The sequence below is a fragment of the Mesoplodon densirostris genome, chromosome 4, assembly GCF_025265405.1.
Source record: "Mesoplodon densirostris isolate mMesDen1 chromosome 4, mMesDen1 primary haplotype, whole genome shotgun sequence".
Lineage (NCBI taxonomy): Eukaryota > Metazoa > Chordata > Mammalia > Artiodactyla > Ziphiidae > Mesoplodon > Mesoplodon densirostris.
Window position 1 is genome coordinate 43035405 of NC_082664.1, and position 20044 is coordinate 43055448.

Here is a 20044-nt window from a genome sequence, read left to right on the forward strand (position 1 = left end):
CTATTTTAGGTTCTGTTTTGGAAACAGTTTATGGATGCAGCATTTAACCTCGGGGTTGCAGATTCCCTCGTCTCCATCTGTCAACAACCATCTTCATCCCTCCCCGCGAAGACCAGTCCCCTCCACAGATGATACTGGTCACCCTCAGAACTGTGGCCTTGAGGGCTCCAGCTTCCTTTCTTTGCTTCGGGTCCCAGGACACCAGTCCAGGTTTAACTTTACGAGTTGGGAGGGCAGCTTGCCTAATCAGTCACTCTTCAGCTGGGGGCTATTTCTACCTGCTCATCCTCTCTGATTCTCCCCCACATGAGAGGAAGATTCAAGTGGATGTGGCACATCCCCTAATCTAGGCCTGCAGACCGGTGGCTGACGTGTGCAAAGGAAGACTCGGACCAAGCAGGCCTTTTTCACCTGCGTAATGACAGGCTTGGGAGTAGCGAAGCAGCAGCGGCGGCGGCGCCGGCAATAGGAGGAGGAGCGCAGGCAGCGGCCGGGGCGGGACCGGGAGGAAGTGGAGGGGGAGGAGGAGGAGCTGAAACGCGGAAAGCGGCAGGCGGCAGCTCGGCCGGAGTTGCAGCAGCTGCGGCGGCGGCGGCGCTGACACCGCAACCTCCCCAAGCCCTGAGTCCCGGCGGGGGCAGCAGGAGGGAGCGCCTGCCCGCCCAGTCACTGCACCTCGGCCCCGCCAAGCAGCCGTCGCTGCGCCCGGGGAACTGCCAACTATGGCCGCGCCGCCCGATCCCAAAGAAGAGCTGCTGTCGCTGGCCAGTCCCGGGTCCCAGTGGTTCGGGGACCGGGGCGAGGGGGAGGAAGAAGCGGTGACGCCGAAAGGGGCCAAGCCCGAACCGCAGGCGGGGGAGCTCGGACCTGGGCTGGGCTCCGGGGCCCAAGAAGCTGCGCCGCGGGAACTGGGCTCGGGCCCCGCCCGGCCGCCGCCCGTTGCCATGGAAACTGCATCCACAGGTAAGGCGGGCGGGCGCCGCTGCCCCGCAAATGGCGTCGGGGACTCGGGTCCCCCAGCCGGTCCCCTTCTCTGCAGCTCGCCTATGCACCTACCTAGAGCTCTCTATCTTGAGCACCAACCTTAACCCCCCTTCGCCACAGGCGACTGTAAATATTAGCGGACTGGTAGGGACAGAAATTTTATTTTTCCAAAGGCTCGGAAGAAAACAAAATACTACTGATCCTTTTATTTCATTATCATTATTTTTCCGGCTTTCAAAGTTGTTCTCAGAGGCACACCGCAGCATCCTGGCTGCCGCCGCGCCTGTGTACAAGTTTTTTGCTTCTTGGAAGGGGCTGGGGGCTGTAGGGCCCGCTTGGCCAGTTGGGAGGATATTCTGAGGCGTGTTTGTGCGCCCGGCGCGCGCCAGCGACGGGGGACGCAGACAACAAAGCGACGGGCGGGCCTGCTGCCCCTAGACCCTGCTCGATCCAGGACAGAGATGTGACTTTAACTCCCTTCCCTCCAAGAATCGCCACACCCTACTCGTAGCCCCTTTCCCTTTACCTCCTCTATCTCCCCCTCCCCCCGCACACTAAACCGAAACGCCCAGGTGCGTCTAATTCCAGAGGGACAGCGTTGCCAGAAGGTTGGGAGTTGTGGCGGCTCCCGCCCAGAACCCTTCTTTCCCAGCTGCCCGGATGCTCCCATCTCCAAGGGAGCTGTGAAACTTGCAACCCTTTAGAGCGGCCGCTGGCTGAGGTGTTAGAGGGCTTGAGTGGCGGTGAGTGTTCAGGCACAGTTTACCATCAGTCTGAACCTGCCTGGTCCTTTGGAAATTGCCCTGGGTTCGCCCTCCTTTCGCCTGACTTCCCCTTCCGAACTGGAGCACGTTGGTGCTCAGCGGGGACCAGGGATCCTGAAGCATTCTGTCCGAAGGATGCCTGAGGCGAGCTTTGGGGAGGGGCTGCCGGCTTGGGTAGCTCTGTGTTTCCAGGGAGTGGGGTAGAGGGTGCTGTGTTGTGTTGTTCCCGGAGAAAGCTTTGCTGTGGTGGAATGAGAGTTGTGTAGTTTTGGAAATGTAGCTCTTGAAGGCGGGGTGCTGGGTGATTCTGCAGGAGGGGAAGGGGGGCGGGACTGGCATGCTTGTTCATAGCAGCTGATTTAGGGAAACCCCTTTCTTAAGCCATTGCCTCTCTTAAGGGTCGTGTGGAGTGTCTTAGGTAGTCCTTAGGTAGTCTTAATTCTTCTCTAGTACAAACGATTTGAGCTGAGGAAAGGAGGTTTAGGGAATGTGTCGAATAAAGCATTATGAAGGGAAGAAAAAAAGTAAAGAAAGAGAAAAGAGAGAAAGGAAAAGGAAAGAAAGACTCAAAAGCAGAAAACCCCATTTGTCATATATTAGTTATTATGTGGAGGAGGGGAGGATTTAAGACTAAGAGAGATCTCAACTTCTTCATCTAAATGGAGAGAAAACAAAACTTTTTATAATTGCAAAAGAAGATGGCAGAAGCTAATAGACAAAGGAAGGTACACATTTCATTGGTTTACCGTTACCGTTCTTCGTTGAGAGTAGCTCATAGTACAGAACCTTTATCCACTGTCATCAAAGTAAATCATTTATAAACATTGCCCACCTCCCATTGGTGTCCCCAAGGTTAGGTGAACTAGGGAGAGGAAGCTAAGTGCCCCCTGTTCAGTAATATACTATCCACTAAAATAGTTGCTATATACAAAATGCCTAGAACAACTGTGACAAAGTAGGCATTTGAAATTTTTAATATTACTATAGAAATATTTTACTTTGTTGAATATATTAGGGTTTTCCTATCCTAGGCAACAAATACACTAATAAAATCGAACATGATGCTAACTTTGGATGGGAGGAGAATGAAGGGAGGCAGAAGGAGCACATAGTTTGCATATTTATGTAGAAAGTTTTAAGTTTATTATTGCTGCTTGAAGGAATTTCTCATATAGTTGTTGGTTGTTTAATGTTTTAAGTTTGTATGTTTCTTTTTAAGTAGACTGTATGGGCTGTTATAAAAGTCCCAGATGCCAGAAATGATATCTAAATAAATAACTAGATCTTAAAAAATTCAAATAAAATCTGGGCCAGCTTCCTTATCTGTTGTTTTGGCAGTTCTGTTGCAATAAGCAGAGTCAGCAGGTGCATCCTCAACTTAAATCAGGGACAAAATCCAGAGGAAGCCTATTAAGCACATGGCTTTCCTTTTTTTTAAAAAGAATGGTGCTCTTTGGGACTCAAGTCAAACTAAGAAGTAACTTAGACTTTGAGTGTGATGCACTGTAAATAGCTTTTGTTTCTTTCTCAAATGGAATTCTAAAATTTAAGACAGATATTGATGTTTTAAAAACTTTTTTCTGAAAAACACCACTAATCATGCTATCTGGACAGAAATTCTGTTATTGATTTTTATACATTGATGGTAATTAAAGTTCCTAAAGAAATATTTCCAAAAATATTTCTCAGTGATGTCCTGGAATGAATATATCTTTAAAGATCATTAAAGTTGCACTATAAAACTCTGTCAGTACTGTATTCTCTACCCGTACTCCATCAGTACAGATACTCTCATCACTTCTGTCCCTTTTGTGGGATGGAAATGTCCTTAACAAAAAGTAACACTTTTTTCTAAAGCTACAATTTTTCATGTCTAAAATTGATAATGGGCATATGATATGATGTTTGTTGCCAAGGGAACATTTAATGCACTATATGTAGGCTACAACATGTTAGATTGTTAATCATGAAACAGTGCCATCATCGAATAACTTTATACAAAGAATGTGAAGAGCAACATTTTTGTTTTTTCACGATCAGTTATTTTATTCCTGGAAACTATTCAAAAGGAGCATACAATAACACCAGGATAGAAGAATCACTCTTTGTTTAAAGGAAGAATTTAAAATAGAATATTTGAACAAAATGCAATGGTAAGAATTAACTCATTGGCCACTTTGGAAATTAACTCATTGACTGATTCATGCATGGAAGGCAAAATGAATAAGAGAGTGGAGAATGGTCTGGAGAAAGCAGCCCAGTGTGATGATTTGCTTTAGTGATATTGACTTATAGATAATTTGACTTAAATTTCTAGATGATTGCCAAGGGGGAGGGAAGTGAGAGAGGGAGAGAGAGGTATTTTTCAAATTTACCTGGACTACAGTGCTCATAAATTTATATTTTTCAAATGCTGAATGTGATACTCTATTGGAAAAAAGTATTCTTAATCCATCATGATTTAAATACCTTTCAGAAATGTTTATATGTCCTGCATTTATTCTGTTTAATATAATAAATTGTACCATACACATTACCAATCATCTTCTAAAATCCATGTAGAGACTGGATTAGCTGTCTTTTCTTTTGGATGTGCTTGATAGATGTGTACATTTTTTAAAATTTTTGAGTCATTCCCAGCAATCGTCTTCAGAAGGTGTAAATTTCAGTCTTCTGTTTTCTTTCACCTTTTAAGAAAGCTACAGTTCTATTGAAATGGGAAGGAACAGTACACTAGCTTTTACAATATTTTACAGGACCTATAAGAAAAATAAGAGTTTCTAATGCAATTTATTTCTCTGGACATAGGCTCTGAATATAATCAGTGACATTTCTGGCAGTAACTACAGTACTTATCCTTTCATATTGGGAATTCAAATTAGGTTAAATTAAAATTTAGAAACACATACCCTAAAAATACATTGATAAATAAATTTTATCAGAGCTTTCAGCATAACATCCTTTTCATGAACTCACTGTTCCAGGAAACCCATCCTACTCATTGTCCCTCAGATACACCATAGACCTTCTTGCTCCCATCTCTTCTCTAGGCTGTTCCTCTACTTCTGACTCTGAGGGTTTGGAGAAGAGTTGTGGATTATTTTGTTCATTATACTGTCTATCTTGCATAGCCTGGAAGATAGACAAAGCTTCCAAAAATTTTGTGTAAAGTTTTTATTATCTGTAAAGTGAGAGACCATTGAGATTCAATTCAATTTAGTAAACATTTATTGAATGCCTCCTTTGTGTAAGGATCTGTGCTAAACACAGGTTTTGGTTTCCTAGGACATGTGCACCTTTCTGTTTCACATTAGTATTTAGTTAAACAGTTCTTTTATGTCATTTTTCATTTTCCTCATTCCCAAGTCGTTGCTGGAAGACTGTTTAGAAGGATATTATAATAATCTAACCACATGGGCACACAGGCATGAATTAGTTTTCTGAGGTCGACATAGGATAAATAAATACTAGCATAGCTTGCTCAAAGGGCATAGCTGGGGGAAAACAAAATCTATCTATCTACCTAACTATCTAGCTAATTCTATCTTCTTCATAGAAGTAACTGTGGCTAAATGGTACTTAGAGATCCTTGTATTAGTTAGTAGTGCTTTTATTTTAAATTTAAAGGAAATTATCTCAGTGGTGACTAAGGGAGATTTGAAAAAAGGCACTGTAAAATATAGACGGCAGTGAAAATAAAAGACATATTTCAAGAGACTAATACAACCACACAGGAATGCTTTCCATGAAAGAATATGGTCAAAAGATGAAAGACAACCAGTTTTATTTCTTTAAATAATATTTGAGGGAAAAAAGAACAATGAGAAGAACATGAACTAGAGAGGCTCACTGCTTGTGGAAGAAGCTCTAGTGAGAGTAATGAAAAAAAGGAGAGGGAAGAGTTTCTCAGTTCACATTTAACCCGTATTATTTAAAATGGACAGCGATCATTTTGAAATGTATAGGAATATTGAACCACTATGTTGTGTAACAGGAACTAACATAGTATTGTAGGTCAATTATACTTCCAAAACAAACAAACAAACAAACAAACTCATAGAAAAAGAGATCAGATTTGTGGTTACCAGAGGTGGGGTGGGTGGGTGGAGGAGGAATTGGTTGAAGGTAGTCAAAGGTACAAACTTCCAGATAAGATAAATAAGTACTCAGGATGTAATGTACAACATAATTAATATAATTAACAGTGCTGTATGTAATATATGAAAGTTGTTAAGAGAGTTTGAGTTCTCATCACAAGGAAAACATTTTTTTCTAGTTTTTTAGTCTTATATCTATATGAGATAATGGAAGTTCACGAAAGTTGATCATTTAAAAATAAATAAGTAAAATGGACAGTGATTCTTAAGCTGGGCAATCTAAAACATACGGAAAGAAAGACTGGAGGCCCAGGATAAGTAAACAGCAAGTAGAATACTGTATCACTGCTCTGATAAGATTGGTTCTTCGGAGCCAACTACTTTATATCTCATGGTATAGAATGAGTGTGGTGAGCAGTTTTGATGTCATTCCTAGTATCTCTTGAGAATAAGACTAATTTTAGAAAAGTTGAAATGGGGAATGATTTTCAGAAAAGGGAAAACAATGGATATTTAAAACTTACAAGCCAATATATTTGTTGCTGAGTGCTGGTAGAATCTAAGAATGCATTATTATGCTGAATATTTATAAACCCTTAGAAAATAATAAACATGTTGATCACCAGCAATTCCCATTTGTTCACTAAAAAAATAATGCCCATAAAACATAATTTTCTCTTTTTCATATTCTGAATCACCAACATATGCACAGCACTTACTAATGCACAGGAACTCTAGAAAGTACTCAACTTACATTAGAAAGCACGCTCTTTAATTTTGCAAATGGCACAAAGTTTCAAAAGATGATTGATATGGTAGAGGGTAGCACTGCTATTTAAAATTTTTGATTTTAATGTTAACTCAAAAGCAAATTCTTTTTATTAAAATATTTTTTACTCTAAAAAATTCCTTGTTGGGGTAAGAAGCACATGCACGTGATATTAAAATTTAAAAGCTGCAAAAGGGTATTCAGAGAAAAGGAAGTATTCACACTCAGTCTTTCAACCAGCCAGGTGCTATCCCTCTTCAGCAGCAACCATTGTCATCAAATTCAGCAATAGAGCATTATTTAATTAATTCATGATTATACTATTATTTATTGAACCCCTGCTCTATGCCAGGCATTGTTCTAAGCACTAAGGATACGGTACAGAAAAGGACAGATAAAAGTTTATCTCTTGGCTTCCCTGGTGGCGCAGTGGTTGAGAGTCCGCCTGCCGATGCAGGGGGCACTCGTTCGTGCCCCAGTCCGGGAAGATCCCACATGCTGCGGAGCGGCTGGGGCCGTGAGCCATGGCCGCTGAGCCTGCGCATCCAGAGCCTGTGCTCAGCAACGGGAGAGGCCACAACAGTGAGAGGCCCGCGTACCGCAAAAAAAAAAAAAAAAAAGGCAAGGTATGATAAGTCCTAAGGAGAAAGTTAAAATAGAGCAGTAGAGTGAGAGAGATAGTCAAAAAAGTCCTCTTTGATAAGGTGACATTAAAGCAAAGACTTGAAGAAAGTGACAGAGTAAGTCATGCAGATGCAGAAGATCATTTTAGGCAGAAGGAACAGTCTGTGCAAAGGCCCTGGGTGAAAGTACTCCCTGGAATAGCAGGGAGGTCACTGAACTGGGGTGAACAAGGTGAAAATGGTAGGAGATGGGCTCAGAGTGCAGGGTGAGGGGTGATGGGCAGATTAGGTCCTATAGGCCGTTTTAAGAGTTTTGGATATTACTCTGAGTTTAATGGGAGCCACTGGAGGGTTTACAGTAGGGGAGGAACATGTTTAGAGTTAAGTTTTAAATTAAGTTTAATGGATCACTCTGTACTGTGTTGAGAATCTAAAATGGGGGAGGAGGGGAGGAATATGGAGCAAGAATGATCAACTAGGAAGCTATTGTAATAATGCAAGCAAGAGATGATAGTGGCTTGCACTGGGGTGATACATTGGAGGGGGTGAAAAGTGCTTGGATTCTAGATATATTCTAAGTGTAAAACTAACAGTGTATCCCTAATGGGTTTTGTACGGGTGTGAGAGAAAAGAGTTAAGGATGACACCATTTTATGGCCCGAGCAAATGCAAGAGTGGAGTTGCTATTAGCTGGGATTGGGAAGACTTTGGGAGGGGCAGGTTTTGGGGAAAAGCCAGGAGTTTGGTTTTGCAAATGCTAACTCTGAAATGCTCATTAGATAGCCAAGCAGTGATGTCAAGCAGGTAGTGTAGAGGTCAGGGGTGGGGAATGGTCTGGTCTGAGTATGTACATTTTGGAGTTGTTGGCATAGAGTTGAGATCACCAACAGAGGGTGAGTTTTGACAGTGAAGAGGTCAAGGAGTCCTGGGATACCCAAATACTCAGAGTTTCAAGCAAAGGAAACTGAGTAAAAATGGCTTAATGATGTAGAGGGGGAACTGAAAAAGTGGGATTCCAGAAGGCAGAGAAATGTATGTTAAGAGGGATGGAATGATTGACTCTGTCAAATGCTGCTTGTAGGTTGGGTAAGATGAGGACTGAGAATCAGCCATTGGATTTGACAATGAGGAAGCCATGAATTTGATGAAGCTGTTTTATTGTGAATTGTTGGGGGAAACTTTGGTTGGAATGAGTTTTAAGGAAAATGAGAAAGGAGAAAATGAGAGACAATATTATAGACATAACTCTTTTGAAGGAGGAAACTAGAAAAATAGGAACATAACTACCTGGAGGGTTGGGATCAAGAGAAGGGAAAGTTTTATTTAATTATTTTTTACTATGGGGGATATTAAAGTGTATTTGTAAGATGATACAAATGATTTAATAGGGGTGGAAAGATGGATGGTACAGGAGAGGGAGGAGGCATTTCCTGTACTATGTCCCTGAGCAGGTGAGGGGAAATGGATCAGGACACAGTGGAGGGATGATGTTAGATAGACGTAAGGACAGTTCATGGATATAACTGGAGGAAAGACAGAGAAGAGGGCACAGGTGCAGGGGTAGGGCTGAGGATAGGTAGAAGTTCAATGAAATAGGAAGAAAGGTCGACAGCAGAGTGAAAGCAAGAGTGGAGTTGGAAGTTTGAGAGGAAGGGAGAAGGTATACAAGTTTTGTGTAGGAGATTGGGAGAGTGAAACGTCGAGGGGAAATGGTAGGAATTCTAAGCATCCCCAGTGCCCACTTGGAGTTGAAGGTCATGAGCTTAAAGCGAGACCAGTTACCATACATGTTGTCTTTTTTTCCCATCAGTGTTGATTTCAAGTAGGTGGACAGTTGGATTGGTTTTTGTTTTTTTCTGGTAAGTATGACAAGATGAGATGGGCAGATGAGTTAAGGATGTGTGCAAGGCAGTGAGAGTACTGGCGGGTTGTGGAATCCGGGGAGGAGGAAGGAGGACAGAGGGGGGATGAAGCACAGTGAAAAGATGATGTGAACAGTGGGTTGTGCGTACTGGCAGGGTTGAAGAAGAGCAGGAGCCGGGGTACTAGAGTAAGGGGGCTGAAAGGATAAGATTCACGATGGAGTGTTTGATATGGAGATTATGGAGGGGGTACAGTTATTGAGGGGATTGGGAGACAGATGTAGTGGAGGACAAGGTCATCAGAGGAGTGGCGTCCAGAAGAATGGTAAGGCTGGGAGTGAGATAATTACCTACATGATTTCTGAAATTGCAATGATTGTAGCAATTGGAGAATACAGTGAACTGGTGCTGATATCTTTAGGAAAGGACACAGTGGCCTGGGCTTCAAAGCTAGGGGATTTTAGAGGGGAGGGAAGAATAGTAGCCTGTAAAATTATGAATTTCTGACCGTAGGTTCTGCAAAATTCTATTTAATATGTTCAGAATGTAGGAGACAACTTAAAATAGTTCATTGTGGGGGATGGGAACTTTGAGGGTTGTAATTAACTAAATATGAGCTAGTGGTATGGTGAAATTACTAAAATATCTTATGTAATTTTAGATAGTATTAATAGAAAGTCTTGGGTACACATTATGTGAGGTAATAGTTCCCCTAGATTCTGTTCTAAGCAGACAAAATTTGGAATCTTATACTAAATGATGGGTGCCATGGTTTAGAGACACTGTAGTACAGTGAAAGGTGACTAGATTGGTGTGACTTCTAGAAAAAAAAATGCTGTTTGAGAAATGGTTGAAAAAATTAAGACTTTTTAGCCAGAATAAGAGAATGAAAGGAGATCTGAAAGTAAAATTCAAATACTAGAAGAAATCTTATTAACCAAATGAAGACTTGACCGAGGTGATTTCACACGGCCAAATTGGGACTGGTGGGTAAATCAGAGAAACGCATTTCACTTAATGAAGGAGAAAGTTCTAATAATTAGAATTGCCCAGAAAAGAGATAGATTGCCTCTCAGTTACTGATATTTAAGCACAAGTGAGGTTGCTGTTTATTGGGGGAAACAGAAAGGAAAGTGTTAAGTTATACCAAGATCTTTATTCCTTCATAAGAGAAAACAATACACCTAACCTTACCTGTGGTTGTTAGAGAAGGCATATTTCACAAGAGTGAACAGCTCACAAATGAAACCAGAAACAGTACTCATCACAAAAACCACAGTTAACTTCAAGTTGGCTCTCTAAAAAATGCACTCTCCACAGAATTGTGGCCATCTTTAAATTCTTCTCTAGTTCTCCATTGTTGAGAAAAACTCTATAATGTAACATACTGCCTCTTGAGAACTACAGTTTTATACAATTTGGGGTTATTAACGTAAATGTGAAACATGCTATCTGCAAGCATCTCTTTTACTTATTCTTTTTTCCTGAACTATCTTCTTCATTTTTTTTACTACAGACTCTAATTCCATAAATATTTGATGTATTCTAAAATGTTTGGGGAATTCATTAACTAATTCCATATTGTAAAAGCATCGTATGATTCTGTCCTTAGTCCTCTGCCCGTGTGCAGCAATGAAGACCCAATGCAGCCAAAAATAAATTAAAACTTTTTTAAAAATTAAAAGAAAATTAGAAGAGAAGCCATAGAATAAATTAGTTTTTTTGGAAGAGATTATGTAGTATGGGAGGAACAAAGGGCCAAGAACAGAGCAAGTGCTCCTTGTGTCTTACTAGCTGAGTGACATTAGGCCAGTTATTGAACCTCCCTCAGCCTTAGATTCTGTGTATGTGGCACTAGGTCTTGTAGAGTGCCTGGCAATTAGGTGGTAACTCCCCTCATTATTATAGTATCATGGAAATCAAGATGGCATGGTATAGAATTAGTCTTGACCAAGAAGACAGATTTGTCTAGTCTTGGCTTTGGCACCTAATATCATTGTCAATGTGGGCAAATTTGCTTTATGTCTCAGTTTCTTCATATGTAAAATGGGCATGATACCATTGTCCTGGCTACCTTATAGGGCTGTTTTGAGGATAAAATGAGATAACAAGAGGAGGTACATGCAAATTGCAAATTACTCTACATCTGTAAGGAACTACTAATAGGAAGCCTGGTAGCACTGTCAGATGCAGAAGAGAGGTCTAAGAGAATAAAGATTGAGAAAAAAATCATGTCACCTCGGCCCTAGGTGTTTTAATAGAAAATGCTTGCTGTGCTTAGCTGAACCTCAGCCAAATGTTAGTGGGGAATGGCAGGAGAGCGAGGAAGAGTGGGGCTGGGGAGAAGCTGGTTCTGGCAATCCACATTGGGAGACACTTTGGCTACGAAGAGTGCAGTTGGAGTGGCGACCCGCCCCATTCTTCATGTCCTTAAGAGTGAACTGTGGCTGGAGCAGGGCTGAGGCATGCTCATAGGGGCCAGGTGAGGTCTATTCTTAATCTCCTGCTCAGTGGAAGGGCAGTAAATGTAGAAAGCTGCCCCATGTGTGCATGGTAGTCTGGAAGAGGCTGTCTCCCAGAGAGGCTATCACAGTGAAAGCCAGCCCCTGCACCTCACCCCCACCTCTCCCCACAAGCTTAAATTAATTGGCCCTGTGGGCTTGTAGGTACTTGCATGCTAGTCTTACAGCTCTATAGATTTAAAAGTCTTTCATAAATAGATTAATACTTCTGGAAAGATGGAGTAGACAGCTTTTCCTTATCCCTCTTGCTAAGTACAGCTAAAAATTCTGGACATTATATACAGGATAAGCATAAAAGACTGTGCAGTGAAAGTAGCATACTTGTAAGGCACTAACCTAGATGAAAACCTCTCTGAACTAGAGTGAGAGAGAAAAGCTGGGTGAGGGAGACAGTAGCTAAAACTTGGAATGACAGAACTTGAGAATCCAGAGATTTTTCTTGCAGTAGGATTCTCAAACTAACTCTATGAACAGAATAGGAGGGTCACAGTGAAACTGCAACACATATAAAGAAAGAAATAGAGGCTTTTTTTTTTTTTTTTTTTTTGCGGTATGCGGGCCTCTCACTGTTGTGGCCTCTCCCGTTTCAGAGCACAGGCTCTGGACGCGCAGGCTTAGCGGCCATGGCTCACGGGCCCAGCCTCTCCGCGGCATGTGGGATCTTCCCGGACTGGGGCACGAACCCGTGTCCCCTGCATCGGCAGGCGGACTCTCAACCACTGTGCCACCAGGGAAGCCCTAGAGGCTTTTTTAAAACCATAGTTAACTCTCAGTCAGTGGAGCAAGCCAGCTTCCCCCCAGGTGAGGAACTCTTAGTCTTATTAACTCAAGGTGCCCAGAACCAGGAGCTGAGTTGTGCTTGGCTCCAGGAGGGTTGACCACATGCAGGGCTGGGCCAAGTGTTGAGGGTACTGAGAGCATCGGAGCAGAGATGGTAGCAGAAACCTGGACTCTGGTTGAAAGAACTGAAGATTTACAGCCTGCACAAGAGAAGATAGGATGGGTTATGACAGCCACCTAAAAATACATAAAAAGCTGCCAAGTGGCATAGGGACTGGGTATGTTCTACATGACTCTGGAGGATGGAACTGTGGTCGATCATGAGTTAAGCCATGAAATATGAAAATAGCTTGGACTACCTCATATGGTGGTGAGTTTCTTGTTACTGGAGGCATGTAAGCATAGCTGGGTTGGTCGCTTATATGACAGAGGAGATATAATAGAGAGGATACATTAGGTTAGTAATTCTTTTTTTTTTTTTTTTTTTGCGATACGCGGGTCTCTCACTGTTGTGGTCTCTCCCGCTGCGGAGCACAGGCTCCGGACGCGCAGGCCCAGCGGCCATGGCTCACGGGCCCAGCCGCTCTGCAGCATGTGGGATCTTCCCGATCCGGGGCACGAACCCGTGTCCCATGCATCGGCAGGCGGAATCTCAACCACTGCGCCACCAGGGAAGCCCTAGTTTAGTAATTCTTTAACTTTTCAGGATCATAGATCCTCACTGGAGAATCTGATGAAAGCTTTGGAATCTCTGCTCAGGAAAGTGTACTTACAAACACCGTTTTGGACACAAATTCTGGCATTTTTTCGGAGGCCTTTTATGGATGGAGGAATTAAATAACTTTCTAACTCTTAGAGATCAATAATTTCAGATACTGTCATATAAATCACTGTTTATACAGCAGCAATAGTTTCATGGTTTAATAAAATCTCATTGAATCATCCATTTATTTATTCAGCAAATATTTATTAAGCATGTACTATGTGTGTGTGCGTTTGCATACACACACACACAAACACACACACACAAGTTATGTAGTTGAGTAGGTGATACTTAAATATGTAACCAGAATATAAAAATAAATGCAGTAAAATAACAACATAGTCTATTATGAAGTGTCTAAATTAAGGAAAAGTCTGCATTCCATAAATTCTATTTTGTTAGTTTCAAGAATATGTGGTAACTGAATTTGTGGCTCTCAAAGGATTACTGAGCCATCCTCTTTCCAAACTGGCCCTGGTGAAGTGGGAGAAAGTGTGTGAACTAGGAGACGCCATGCTGGTTTCCCATTTCAGCTCTTCCAATGGCCAGTAGCTAGCCTCAGCCTCTCTGGGAAGGGCTAAATGGTGGGTCTATATGAATCTGTAGTGTCTAGATAATGATGTATCATTTGTCTATTCACTTTTTCTATGTACACTGTACACTTCTGTGTACACTTTAGTCATTACTAAAGTTTTTAGAACCAGTGGTTACGTTAGGCAACATTCCTTTACTGATTATCAGGAGATGCTTGGGGTTGGAGTAGGGGAAGATATTAATTTTCCCTCTAATAATATCCCCATCAGCCATCTAAAGTCACAATAAATAAATAAACAAACAAACAAATAGATATCTTCTGATGTGAACAATTAATGTTTTCTCAATTTTATGTAAAATATACATGCAATATTTTAAAAAATCTGTACTACTTTTATTATTTACATATGAGCACATCATCAAAGTAAAAAGGTGCTCCCTGTGCAAATCCAGCTTTAAAATACTAAGTCAACTGGCTTCTACTCCAACCAGACTGTAGCCCCTAAGCACCATCATATATAGAATTTTGGAGTTACTACTACTGATCATTCTATTAATTTATTTAACAAACCTTTTATTATAGATAATACACGGTAAATTAAATTGCAACCCAGCATGTTTGCATTACCAGAATTGAACTTGTGTGAGTTTATTTTTTAAATTGAATCCATGGCATTAGAGAAGTGTTCCTATTTTATTTTACCATAAGCATGAGAAAGAATAAACACCTAGAAATTGTATAACCTTTTAAAGGCCAAGCAGTTCCTGTTTATAATTTGTATGCTTGCATATCAGAAGTCTCAGAAGAATTGGTTTCATTTCTGTGAATAAAGTGGAGCAATTAAAAAATTTATTTTTAAAGAGAGGTAACGTACTTTCTAGAGAAATGAGTCCCAGAAGTATCCTATCTTGAAAGTAAACATGTGTTAGGAGTAGGGACAATTTGCAGTGGCCTGTCAAGGCCGTCTGTGTTACTTTTTTTTTTTTTTTTTTAAAGTGTAGTGATCTTCTCTGTGCTCAGTAGTTATCTAACTATTATAATAACTCCCAGGAACATTGGTTCCTAAAAGGAATCTTCATCAATCTGTTAAAAGCAAAAAAAGCTCCGCCATTCTGCCAGATGGGGGACATCAAGGTCAACCTTTAACTGTATCAGTTAACACATAATGACTATGTTTGCACTGTGATGGCTCTTGTGAAGATGTCTTTTTGATATTGAATTGATGTTGACATGCTCCACTGTATAATCACATTATTATGAATCTTGTAAAACATAATTTTCAGTTCATTAAAGGAAGGGTTGGTACATCAGTTGATCACAAGAACCTAGAATTTCTTTCTTTTTCTGTGAAGGTCCCTGTCCTTCAAGGAAAAAAAAATCAGCAGATGACTGTGTATAAGTAAAGTGGGACTTAATTTAGTTGATTTTCTTACTGAAATGGAAATGGTCAACTCTACAGCCTTGTTTTAAAATTGTAAAAACAATAGTAAAAGAAATGTTTGCAAGAGAAAACATTTATTCATGATCTCACTTTCTTTCTCTTTTTTTAAAATCTCACCCTCTCTGCACAACTTTTAGTGCCAACTTCATAAGGTGGTTTGAGGATTCAGTGAGCTAATATTTGTAGTTCTTGACACATAGTAATGACTGTATAAATGTTTGCTATTCTTATTATTGTTATTAATTCCCTGTCAATTTTATTTATTTGCATAATAATCACCAGCCTCCCTTAAGAACTTTAGAATGGATGAAACACTGATGTCCTTTATGGAGTGATCCTCATTTTACAAATGTGAGCTACATCTCTGGCTCCCGAGTCTCATGCTCTCTCTATTGTACCACAGTGCCTTTCTGCCTTTGAAATATAGTTTAAGGAAAAATAACACTGTCTTACAAGACAACAAAGCTAGGACCTGGAATTCAGCTTTATCTTTCAGGGAGAGAAGACAATAATGGGAATCTTAGCTGGAGAGACAGGAGGAGAGATGAAGGTGGAGAAGAGAGGGGGCAATGGGGTTGGAGAGGGGTGGTGATGGGGGGAGGAAGCTTGACCCCTGGAATGGACACAAATAAACAAAGGGGAGGGGAGTTAAGACACGGAAAAGGAGAGAGTTAGGGAACAGAGAAATACACAGAGGGAGGGAGGCCCTTCGAGGAAGCCAAAAATATATCTGTATTTCTATCTTTATATAAAGGGATGGATTTGTAAAAAAAAGGAAAAGAGAAGTAGGTAAGAAAGCTTTCCTAAATTCTAGAATCTGGAGTGAGACTAGGTTCTTGGCTTTACTTCCCTTTGAAATGGTAATTTGCATTCTTACAGTTGCTTAGATCCTTAAACTGCCAGCAACTTTTCTAAATGGGGTGACCCCAGCAGCCCCCTGTGGCTCAAGGGTAGGAGTTGTTCTCAAGGTGTTCTGTACCGGGCTGCCCAGAGCTATCTCACCCCCAGGCTGGATGAAATCAGGCCGTGGGCTGAGTCAGGCCTGTGGGCCAAATGTTCCTTCCTCTGTCTGGGGATTTTCCAAAGGACTCAAATTAACTTTGTCTAAATGGAGAAGAATTTAGCTCAGGGTTTTCCCTTAGATGTAAGAGATTATTTGTAAACTCTTCCCTTATGTACAATGAGCACTGAGGTTTGCAAATGCAATGGTCTGGATATCAATATCAAGAAGTTAAATGGTTTTTCTTTTACCATGCTCAAGTATAAATATGTACTTATACCTTGACTAGGGAACAAGGCTAGTTAAGGAAAAGAGAGAAAACAGATAAAAGTGAAGGAAGTTAACATTTATTTAGCACCTAGTGCTAGGCAGACAGGCACTGTGACAAACACTTTATATACTTTCTTAGATTAGTTTAGGATCCAGTGGCCTATTAATAGATATCAGAGGACTGTATTGTCATTTAGCTAATCTGAGCGGTGATGACAGATAATTTGCATAATTCTCTTTATTTGCTTCCAGCCAAGACCAAAAACTAGACACAGATAAGTCTTCTAGTGAGATCCCAGGATGGGGACCAGATGTTGGGGTTCATGTCCTAGTTGGTAACACGTGTGCATTTTCAAGAATGTTTATTTAAACCACACTCTTCCTGGGGCCTGTTGAAATAGTAAGCTAAGCATTTGGGGTCCTTCCTATCCTTGCGTCAATGGTGATTTGCATACATGTACTTGTTTGTATTCTATCAAGTGCATGAATGTTTCTTCTTGTCCAGTCTGCAAGTCCCTTGAGGCAGGTATTATGTCTCGAATAGTCTCCATAATCCCTAGCAGTGGGTCAAGTATATCAGTGTCAGAATTTCATTGTTTGATGATTTATTTTATTTTTTCCTTTGATTACATAAAATGCTCTTAGTACTATGTTGGGATCATAGCACATTTTCATAAGCTTTCAAAGTTCACAGAATCAATGACTATTCATAGACATTAGAAGTAGGATTTGTATCTTTTGTGTATGACTCATGTGACCAATATTCAGTCAATTACAGTGTAAATTCTTGCTCCTGTTTCTGTGTTATAAGAATAATCAGCAAAAAATTTTCATATGTCATACCACTTTGAATTTCTTTTAAAAACTCGAGAGTGCTAACTTAAAAAATAAAAACAATTATTGACAGTTATGATTAAAACTATCTGATGATAAATGAATTCTGTTGACATTTAAAAAAATTAATTAGATGGATGTCTTTGATAAGGTGTTCAATTATCCTGAGAATTTACATGATAAAATGCAGTCATTTGCCTTGAGATTAGTTTGACACAATTGCCATTAACAGCTCCTCCTTCTTAGCACCTGGCAGCTTAGCACCTGCCCCCAAGAAGGGGATGCTGCACTGAGATGCAGACCATTACAAGCTAAATCTTCGTTTTCTTTTAGTAATAGGAATAATAACGGTGCATTCATTTTTCATTAGTTTGTGGAGAGCAAGGCATTATAGTCTTTCCAATTCAATTCTAGTCTCTTAAAGTGTGAGCAGTTACTTGAGGTGAAAGAGGCTCCAATGAAGTGGAACTTAAAAGCAGGTTTGGGCCTGGTGAAAATTTTATTTCAGGAGTTCCCGGGGTAGATGGCCTGGCTAAAAGTCTTCATATGGGATTTGTAAGTAAATTCAGGCACTGAGCCCACTTCTGACTGCTGGGCTGGGTAATCTGTGCCAGCTTTCTTCATCTCTACTTGGCCCTGCCTATGTATGTTGCTGTCTCTTCATATGGCAGGAAAAGTCTATGATTCAAGAGTTAGAGCTGCTCAAAAGGGAATATAGCATGAAGTAGCATGTTCCCCATCACTGGAAGGGTTCAAGTACAAGACTGCATGATCACTTATTGGGGATGTTTAAAATAGGCTTATTTTCAATTAAGTGAGAAGTGAGAAGTTGAACTACACTACTTCAAATATTTTTTATATTCCTTTTGTCTCAGGATTCTACGATTTTACAATAAAATCAGGGAATTGTTATATACTAAGTCCTGTGAATGACTTTGTAAGACACCTATATTTTGAATGTTGGGGATTTAGACCTTTAGCTAAAACTTGTATGAACCCATATGAGCAAACCAAAACACCAACAATCTAAATTTGCAAGTATTTTTAACAAAAAATACTTTCAGCTTATTATTTTTATGGCATGCTCAGGTAAAATGTTATTGGTTAATAAAATGGAAACATTGATTAATCATTACGTTCTGTAAAATACTATTGGTAGACAAAAATATTTATAATGTAGTGTTCACCGGGGACAACAGTAAAGAGATGGGAACTAATTATTCATTTTTATACACTTACATGCCAGGTATTATGCTAAGTGCTGTGGATAGAGCATTAAAAAACCTCTTTCCTCAAGAAACTTATAGTCTATGAAACAGTTAAATAGATTATCAATTATATTTTATTGTGAAATATGATAGAATGATGTACGTGATGCTATGTCAAGCATTTTAATAGAAGGGAAGGTTAGAAGAAGATTTTTACTGGAAGTGGTTCTGGAACTGAGATTTAAAGGATGAGAAATTAGCAAGATAAGGCCCGGAGAAGACAGTTCAGAGAGAACAACTCTGCTTAAAGCCACGTTTCTCCCTTCTTGCTTTTTCAAAGAGGAATCCTTTGTTCTGAGAGTGCATATGGCTTTCAGAATTGGACAGACTGTGCATCTCAAACAGGTATGCAGACACTTGGCTAAGGATCAAGGGCACTCAGAGCCAGACTAGACAAAGTCAATTTTTTCCAGTAGCAAGCCTTTTAAAACACCATTTTTTATTACAAAATAGATGGATGCATTGAAGAGTAAATTCACATGTAGTTTTCAAAATTGAGACTTTAAATAAACTTCCTGCATCATATACTAGACTTCACACACAGGCCTTTGGGATACACACTTGATTTTCTTTTTCTATTGTGCTTACTTAGTTGGAAATATTTGAGAACTACTAGGCAGAAAGGTGTCTGGGTAGGTGCTCTGGGGTGAGTACTGAGAACCTCAGGATCAAGGTAACAGATGAGTGTTATATGAGTGGGTGTGCTTGCGTGTGTGTTGTACATGTGTATGTGCATGCACTGACTCATCGACATGGGTGCTGAGATGAGAATAATGCTGTGAAAAAGACTGCTGGGATTGGTGAGTGTTGTCTGCTATGGGTGAAAAATGGGAAGGAAGAGAAGCAAAGCTGGGCCAGGATTTATGCTTTAGATCATTCTATTTCTCCTTCCTCACAAAAGCACTAGTGAACCAGGAAGGTTCGGGGAGACATCATCGTTCTGGTCCTGGTTCTTTCCTTCCATCATCCTTGTTATGCAGTATCGCTGACCTTCTGTTATGTCCCAATCTGGTTCATGGCCCATAGTGATCCACCCCTGATTGGTTACTTACTGAAATCAGGGCTGTTACTACAGACAGTTCTTGGTTTTTTTTTTTTTTTTTTGCAGTTGCTCCACGTTCAGATTTTTAAATATATAGCCTTCGTCAATGGTACGTTTATAGTTCCAACTGCTGTTCCTAATCTACTATAGTGGGGTTATATATGATGCTGGAATTTAGGAGATTTTTTTCTCCTCCCCCATGTCCTCTTTAGACTTTAGACTTGTCCACGGCAGCTGCCTGAACTAGCTTCTTTTTCTGGGTCTTGAAGGATGTCATGTGCTGGAAAATTGTGCAGGGAAGACTTCCTAGGGAGAGGGTCCGGGGAGTACAAATGAATAGAGTTGTAAAGCTGGCATGACGGGATAATGACAAGTGGTTCCAGGTGTGCCTAGACCCTCCTGGGGAAGGGAACGGAGAATGGAATGGTGGATAGGACTAGTCTGTGGAAGCTTAAAGCTGTTGGATGGCATAGCAAGAACTGTAGATTTT

At 40.7% G+C, this 20044-nt stretch overlaps 1 protein-coding gene across 1 annotated transcript in view; it reads left to right on the forward strand.

The window, feature by feature from the left end:
- The first annotated feature begins 565 nt into the window (after positions 1-565).
- Positions 566-20044, forward strand: part of RTN1 (reticulon 1) — a 236141-nt gene continuing 216662 nt past the window's right edge. Inside the window, exon 1 of the mRNA XM_060098076.1 lies at positions 566-963. Coding sequence (XP_059954059.1) covers positions 723-963 — 241 coding nt within the window. The 5' untranslated portion in view covers positions 566-722. The remainder of the gene's footprint in view (positions 964-20044) is intronic.